General features: G+C 40.8%; 1 protein-coding gene across 3 annotated transcripts in view; it reads right to left on the reverse strand.

Annotated features, from left to right (window-relative positions):
* The window catches only part of PAQR3 (progestin and adipoQ receptor family member III), a 40808-nt gene that overhangs the window by 20480 nt on the left and 11546 nt on the right, over positions 1 to 8782 (reverse strand). For all 3 annotated transcript variants that reach the window (XR_825773.1, XR_825772.1, XM_010845900.1), the window contains exons 4-5: positions 5096 to 5293; positions 2655 to 2745 (exon numbers count right to left, since the gene is read on the reverse strand). Coding sequence is in view for 1 of the 3 variants with exons in the window: in XM_010845900.1 (XP_010844202.1) it covers positions 2655 to 2745; positions 5096 to 5293 (289 nt within the window). In the remaining 2 variants the exon portion in view is untranslated. The remainder of the gene's footprint in view (positions 1 to 2654; positions 2746 to 5095; positions 5294 to 8782) is intronic.

The following is an 8782-nucleotide window of genomic DNA, read 5'->3' on the forward strand; positions in this document are numbered from 1 at the left end:
CTCTATGGGCTTCCTTGGTGGCTCAGACAGTAAAGAATCTGTCTGCAGTGCAGGAGACCTAGGTTTGACCCCTGGGTTGGGAAGATCCCCTGGAAAAGAGAATGACAACTTAGGAGAATTAATTTCTCTCTGGTTACAGTATAAATTCCAAGGAGATTAAATAACAGGTAAGAAGCATACTGAAAAATAACAAAATACAGAACTATAGAAATTGAAATGTAATTCCTGGTGCATCTATGGTCACATAAATATTCTCTAACCTTCTGTCTTCTCTACCAAGAACAATAATCAGTATAGTATGTAGATTTTAAAGTGTAAGTCAATAGAATCCTTTCTGTTCTTAGACTTTTATTTATTTACTTATTTTTGGTGCCATGGAACCATTTAACAGCCTAGTGAAGTTCAGACTCATTTTTAAAGCATAAAATACTGAGGATCATAAACCTGATCGGTTGTAATGCAAATATCACAGATTCACTGAATTCTGTCCATGGAGAACTTGGGGATCGTTGAACCCAACAAATGCCACTGTGATGTTTACATTAAAAAAAAACAACAACAACAAACTGACATAAGCTGAGAGGAAGCTCTTAGGTTTGAAAGGTTTTTGATTTCACAGTATTCACCCCCCGTCTCCCCACGACTACAATGTGCTTCTCTTTAGAGCCAGGTCCTCAGTGAGGACCGGCCAGACAAGGTTTCTAAGCCATGCATTCATGAACACCTGAAACTTTTATCTGTAGAGACTTTTCATTTTTCATGGACTCTGTTTTCTCCCCTGCACAAATGTAGCACACACTCAGCTACATGGGGCACGTTTTATGTCAAGCTCATCTTGAGAAAAGTTAAGTTACATAACATTTGACCTTTTATAGGTGTCCTGTATGAGACAACTGAGAACTTTTGATCTGAATATTTTAGGGCGTAAAAACATGATGGCTATAATCACGAGTGTAGAGAACTTTCATTAGTTAATTTTCTACCTGTATGTATGAAAAAGAAGAAATTCATAATAAAATCATTATTAATAAAGTGATATGAAAATGTATTTCACCAGAACGGTTTTCTGAGGAGAATTCTGACTCTGCCTAGAACATGGGTGGGTCTTCAATTCAGGGAGATGTCCGAGTTATGTTCCCAAATCCAAATGTTTATACATAAATTCTCTGTATTCCACCCTTATTTAAAACAGCGAAAGGTCATGTGCCCAGAGGAATGCCTGAGGTTCTGCGGTCTATTCATTCTCTACTTCATGGTTTCTCTTCCTTTTTTCTTCCCCAACTCATGTGACAAATGGCACACTATCTTCAATTCACTGTGGAAGAGGTTCTTAACCCAAGAGAGAGGGAGGACAATTTTCAATTTGAACTTAAACAGCTCCCCACTCCCAGCCCCCACACCAGAAAACCACTATATAGGCTCTGTCTCCTGTTATTCTTGAGTGGCGCCAAAGCTCACCTGCGCTTGCCCCACTCTGTCCCTTCCTAAGGCACTTACTTCATTTATGGGCTGGGGCGGGAGCACTGGAACTACAGCTGCTAACATTTACTGAGGGCTCACTACCTGTTGAGGAACTGAGCTAAATGTTTCACGTGCACGTTCTCATCTAATACCCACAAGAGAAAAGCATCATCTTCACGTTTCAGAGAAGGAAACTGGCCTGAGAAATCTTGTGTGACTTCAGTGCAAACAGCTAATGAGGGGCTGACCGGGGATTTCAACCTAAGTCATCTGACTGCAATGGCACCCCACTCCAGTACTCTTGCCTGGCAAATCCCATGGATGGAGGAGCCTGGTGGGCTGCCGTCCGTGGGGTCACGAAGAGTTGGACACGACTGAGTGACTTCACTTTCACTTTTCACTTTCATGCATTGGAGAAGGAAATGGCAACCCACTCCAGTGGGACACTCCAGAGTCGGACACGACTGAAGCGACTTAGCAGCAGCGCAGCAGCAGCAGCATCTGACTCTAGAGCTGAAGCTCCGAAACAAGCAAATACATGCTTTGGTGAACATTATTCTCTTTACCCAGTGTCCTCTTAGCTCTTTTCTATCAGAAGGCTTTTTTTTTACCTAAACTGAAGCAGGGAAATGTGTCCTTAAGTTCCTGGCTTGTGTAAATCTTGGGGACATGAAGATCCTTAATTTCCTCTCACCACTGGGTGCCAGGAAGCTGAAAGTCAGACTGATGGGCCTTATATAGAAACTTACCACAGATACTTATGAAGTAATCCTAAACCTGGCTTATTTCCATTATCCTATTATTTTCCTTTGCTTCTAGTTTGTTTTATGAATCTTGCATATATAAATTAATTTTTAAGCATAAGCAACTTTTGTGGAACAAAGCGCTCCACAAAAAAGCAGTGGTTGAGAACTCACTATTGAAATGGTGAAGTGAAATGGTGAAGTGAAATGGTGTGGTGAAATGGTGCGGTGAAATGGTGGTAACCCTATCTACTGGACTCAACTTCTATTGTGACAATGAAAGAAAAAGTTTGTGAAAGCCATCAGAGAGTTCAAATTTTAGATAACATTTGAGAAAAGCCATTCTATAATCAGTAATATTGGGAAAAAAAATCTGTTTTGATACTCTGACGTATATACCTCCACCATTTAGACTAAAGTCATAAATCCATTCTAAAAACATATACCTACCTGGAAAATACCTTTCTGGAACTTTGGAAATGTAGAACAGGAAAGCAAGAAGAGCAATCACATACATCACAACTACACGGGGTGCAAAGTCCTGAAAAGCAAAACACAGTTTTTCACAGATCTCCCGACTGTGACTGAACTTCCAACTTACTGATATTATAAATCTAATTAATATAATTAAACACAGAGAATTAGAATTCATAGGTGGGATTTAAGTCTATTGAATCTTACAGACAGTCTCCAGTAATAGAAACCTAGCTCTCAATACTTTCGGAAGCGTTTCATAGGAGTGGAACACAGAGACTGCCCTAAGGGTCAGGGCACTAAAGCAGCTAAAGCTTCAACAGGGTGAAAGTGCAAAGGGCAGCCAACTCCCATTTTTACAACATGGGTGCCTGCGTGGAATACATGTGGGAATGGAGTAACCAGCTGAATAAGCAAAGAGACTAAACAGGGATCTGTGGCTGGAAAAGACCCAAGAGGCTCAGCCCAACAGTGATATCTATTCCACCATCCCGGATAAATGATTCTCTTGAATACTACTGTGCAAAGATCTCTTGGAAAGCTTTCCTTGTCCTAAGAAAATCAGCCAGCTCTAATTTATACACCTTGTTCCTAATTCTGATTATAAACCTAATTTACTAAGAAGCCATTTAAGAAATAAAACAAATGACTTTTCTTCCCTCTACACATATTCGAGAACCATCATGGAGCCCCTCTCCCCTGAAACCTATGTTCTCAGACAATCAACCTCAGATTCTACAAACATTCTAGAACAAAGCTCCACTGTACCTCCAGGATAGCTGTTTGGAACTTTGCATCTTTGGTCAAGCACCTCTCTCTCCATCTTTTTAAAACTAGACCTTACTGGAGAATTTCTCTGGAAGTCTCCCTTTGTTTCTGTACTGGGATGATCTCTGTTTATATTAGATTTCCATCTTAGAGAACCAGTCTTCCTAAGCCATATTTCAAGACTGCTGAACACAGGAAAGTGTCCCCCCGCCCTCCCTCACACTTATTTTTTTCAATTTCTTAAAAATCTACTGGCCTAATAGGTCTGGTTCTCTTTCTTTAATAACAAGATAAGCTTATGGTAAGCTTGAAAGTGAAAGTGAAGTGGCTTAGTTGTGTCCGACTCTTTGCGACCCCATGGACTGTAGCCTACCACGCTCCTCCATCCATGGGATTATCCAGGCAAGAGTACTGGTGTGGGTTGCCATTTCCTTCTCCATATGATAAGCTTAAAAAGATGCATTTCCCTCATCCCAAAACATTCACTTCTGTATCAACAATTACTCACTTCTGGTTAGGATTGAATCTATTAAGAGAGTGGCACTTCTCCATTCTATTTCCTGGGCATCAAAACTGTCACAAAAATGATGTTTTCACAGATACCAGGATCACTGAAGTTATTTATCACCACTATCACATCTTTATCCCAATTTTTTAGTCTTATAAAGCATCACCCTCATTCTCAAGTTGGCAACACAGCCAAATCATATCACTCAATTCACTACACCAGACTTCCTTTCTTTTTAGTTTTATATGCAGATGATTTCCACCATGCTGTTAGCAATAGTATATAAGCCTACCATTAGCCTCTACTCTTCTAAAAAAATATAATTCTTTTGAATAAAACCTGCATTTAAATCTCCATATTTCAAAGGTCCTATTGTAACAAGTGTATGCAATTTCTTCTAGATTTCTCAGCATAATTATGTTAAAAATTCTTGTTTACTCCCTAGCACATACTTAGAGCATTTATATACAAATCTCTAAGAATTTAGATCTTACTTCTAACTCCCTTCTCAAGAATGCTGAGGAATTCTGAGGTTCTCCCTAATGTACTCCAGCTCTCCCCGTAACAACTAATGGTCTTTTATTTCTCAATATATTTTCCCTGCGGGGTAGAATATGGTCCCATGGCTCTAGCTGCCAAGAGATTTTCAAATCTCTATTACTAGTCTCAATCTCTGAGCTAAATCCACACCTGATCTCCACTTTAACACCCCACAGGTACTGCAGACTCAAGAGGTCCAAGAATAAATCCTTCCCAACTCCTTCCCTTCCACAAACAAGCAAATCAGCTGCTTCTCCTGGCACTGACCTTGCCCCAGCTGACAAAGCTGGAAACTTAGGAGTCCTCCTCTACAGGGAGGACCTGGATATTTACACTCCAAGGGGAACAGAAAACAGTTAAGAATGTATCATCTTACAGAAATACATCTCAGAAGAAAATAGTAGTTAGAATCTATGCTGCAGAGTATGTTTTATTTATTTATTAACTATAGATGTGAAAAATTACTGCATCATTATGCAATTATAAATGTGCCCTCAAATGACAAAGACCCACCCGCTTGGCCGGAGTACACTATTTTACCCGAAGGAATGAAATTAAAAGGACAAAAAGAACGGGAACATACTGACCACACTCAGCCTACCTGGACGATAGGAGCACCAATTCCTCCATTGAGCCACACCCAGTGGAGAGTAGGGATGACTCCATACCCGGAAACAGAACAGAAGATGATAGAACGCAGCCTCTGCCACTGCTGTGTGAGGTAACTGGGATGGATCTGAGCAAAGAACACGGCCAGGATCATAGCAAGCACGGTGATCAGGTACACCTGACGCCAATACTAGAATGAAAGGACATCGCATTTCAATTATCACTGACAATAAGGAAAGGGAATGAGCAATTTTCAATTTTGGCTTCTAAGGAATGCATTCCAAACTGTACTTACTTTGGTATTTTCACTTCCAAACACAATTACCTTCCTTCCTTAAGACAATGCACGTTGCATACAATTGTTAGGTCTCTTAGGATGACAAACCAAACCCCAAAGTGAGGCGGTAAAGAACACATTTATTCACACAAAAGCATTCCCTGCTGCTGCTGCTGCTAAGTCGCTTCAGTCGTGTCCAACTCTGTGAGACCCCATAGACGGCAGCCCACAGGCTCCCCCGTCCCTGGGATTCTCCAGGCAAGAACACTGGAGTGGGTTGCCATTTCCTTCTCCAATGCATGAAAGTGAAAAGTGAAAGTGAAGTCACTCAGTCGTGTCCGACTCCTAGCGACCCCATGGACTGCAGCCCACCAGGCTCCTCTGTCCATGGGATTTTCCAGGCAAGAGTACTGGAGTGGGGTGCCATTGCCTATTATATGCCAGGGGCAACTAAAGTCTTGTGGAAACAAAGACAAAGCTCAATGGGCGAGTTCACAGGCTATGAGGGGGGCAGACGTATAAGGAGATGATTATAATCAAAGGATAAGGACTGCAGTTGAGTTATGAACAGAATGTTGTAGGACCATAGAAGAGGGAGCAATTGCTACCTGAAAGAGTTAAAAAATGCTTCATAGAGGAAATGACAACTAATCTGGGTCCTGAGGAATATGTAAGATTTTGTGAGAGGAGGGAGCTCTCAAGGAAAAGGAAGCACAATGGAGCAAGGAAGCTTTGTGAAGGGAACTTGAAAGGCAGATAAGCTGTTGGGCTATGTATTTGTAACTTTTCCAAGCTGGCGCTGAGGGAGTAGCAGAGCTCTTGAAGAAAAAGATGATGTAGTTATTTTTCAAACTAACTTATTAGAATAACTCTGACATCAGTGTAAAGAAAGAAAAAAAAAAGAGGTGACAGGAAGCCAGCTAGGAGGATATTAAATATTTGATTCAAAGAGAAAATGGCTTGGACTGTTGCTGAACAAGAAAGACAGATGTGAGCACCAGATTCAGGAGGCATTTTTGAAGTAAACTAAAATTTTAATGGTTGACTGTTTATGGGATAGGGCAGCAGAGGATGGGTCAACTGTTTGCTGTAAAGGCCACGCAGATGGCTTCTACTAGTGGAGCAAATGAACAGGTGACCCAGCATAAGGGTGTGTGTGTATTGGGGGTAGAAAATGGTGAAACATGAAATATCATTCATTTCAAAATACATCAAGTGTGAAGGGCTTACAGAATTATTTAGGTATCTAAACGAGAGGTTGAAAAGCTAGTCCTGAAGCTCAAAAGTTGTTAGTTGTCCTAACAACTCAGTTAGGACAGAATTCTTAACCTGGGCTCCAAGGACTTCTCTGGGACCATTACAACTTGCTGAAACTCACATGTCAAAATGACTGGTCAGTCTGCACCCAAATGCATATTATCTGGGATGGAGGGTCCACAGTTTTCAATCTCATTCTCAAAGCAGCCTGTGTTCCTTAAAAGGTAAAGCGCCATTAGAGCAACTGAATATTTGGTTAAATGATGAGATATCAGAGGTAAGAAAACAATTTTTCCTTTAAATGATTATGGACTATATTAGCTCTAGCAGATTTTTGTTTTTTTTCCTCTTTAATCTACCTTGGAGTTCTGGTTCTTCTGAAAAAAGATTTAAAGTTTTCCCACTAGTCTCTCTGATGATCAGAATGCTTGGGAAGAGGTAAACAAAAAACCGGTTTCAGAGAAATACAGAATAAGATAAGCAAAACATTTCTAGTATTACATACTCAAAAGCCTATTTTTAAAGATGTCAACATTTTCATGTAAAATGAGTAAGTTGTGAAAGGTGAGCAGATATGGGCAGTTTACTACTAAAATCAAATCAATTTACAACAGGGTAAATGGCATATATATTTAATTATATGCTTCCATTCCAATGTAATCAGGCCTGAGGAACAAATGGCTTATGAGCAAGTGGCTATCATTAATAATGTTCTTACATTCAAACCAAATTCTGAGTTTTCACTTTGCTAGTTTTACACTCTAGCAGTGTTGCCATTTTTCTCCATTACTGTGGAGTGACAAAGATCCTACTTAAGAATTCCCAACAATCAGAGGTCTCCTGTGCTGCAGCCTACCCTCCCAGGGAGTGAAGGCTGGGGATATGGTCTGGACCCCTCATTCCAAGGGGAGGGCTCAGACAGGACAGACTCTCGTCCTGTGACTAGCAGGTCCGCTGTTCCTGGGAGAGTGGCTCAGTTTTGGCTCTGAAAGGGAAGGAACTAAAAGGATAAAAGGAAAAGAGAAAATGGTTTGGTGGGGGGCAGGAGAAAAAGAGAGGCGGGTCGATGGGGACTTTCTGAATGGGAGCTCTTGAGATGGACTTGACTGAGACATGAGATGAGGAGGGAGTTGGCCAATAAATTCAGATCAGCTGCTGTATAATTTGATCACAGTGTTTCAAATGCTGCTTACCCAAGGCAAAAACTGACTTTTCTAACTTGAGGCTCAGAAAGCAGCGGTGATCAAGAATTCAGATAGTAGTAGTAGTGTTAGTTGCTCAGTCGTGTTAGACTCTTTGCGACCCCATGGACTGTAGTCTGTCAGGCTCCTCTATCCGTGGGATTCTCCAGGCAAGGATACTGGAGTGGGTTGCCATTCCCTTCTCCAAGGGATCTTTCCAACCCAGGGACTGAACCCGGGTGTCCTGCGTTGCAGGCAGATACTTTACCATTTGAGCTACAAGATATGTTAGAATTCAGAGCAGACACATGTTTAAAAACACTCACCACTCATCTGGTCTGTCTCTAGGTCTGACTCTAACTATAAGACTAAGGAAAGGAAAATATATTTCTTATATAAGAATATTGGTCAACACATTCACAGATATACTTTTCTTTTTTTTTCCACTGAGAGAGGAATAAAGGATAAGAAGGGAAAATGGAAAGTAGCACCTAGCTTCATAATTTTAACCAGCACTAACTTGATCTTCAACTCCAGCAACACAAAAATAAAAGATGTGTAATGTGCATCTGAGGACTCAGATAGCTATATGGTTTTAGTGAGGAAATAGTAAAATTTAATATTTCACAATAAACTGTGGAAAATTCTGAAAGAGATGGGAATACCAGACCACCTGACCTGCCTCTTGAGAAATCTATATGCAGGTCAGGAAGCAACAGTTAGAACTGGACATGGAACAACAGACTGGTTCCAAATAGGAAAAGGAGTATGTCAAGGCTGTATATTATCACCCTGCTTATTTAACTTATATGCAGAGTACATCATGAGCAATGCTGGGCTGGAAGAAGCACAAGCTGGAATCAAGATTGGTGGGAGAAATATCAATAACCTCAGATACGCAGATGACACCACCCTTATGGCAGAAAGTGAAAAGGAACTCAAAAGCCTCTTGATGAAAGTGAAA

Source organism: Bison bison, unplaced genomic scaffold (genome assembly GCF_000754665.1).
Source record: "Bison bison bison isolate TAMUID 2011002044 unplaced genomic scaffold, Bison_UMD1.0 scf7180017864228, whole genome shotgun sequence".
In the NCBI taxonomy this organism is placed as follows: Eukaryota; Metazoa; Chordata; class Mammalia; order Artiodactyla; family Bovidae; genus Bison; species Bison bison.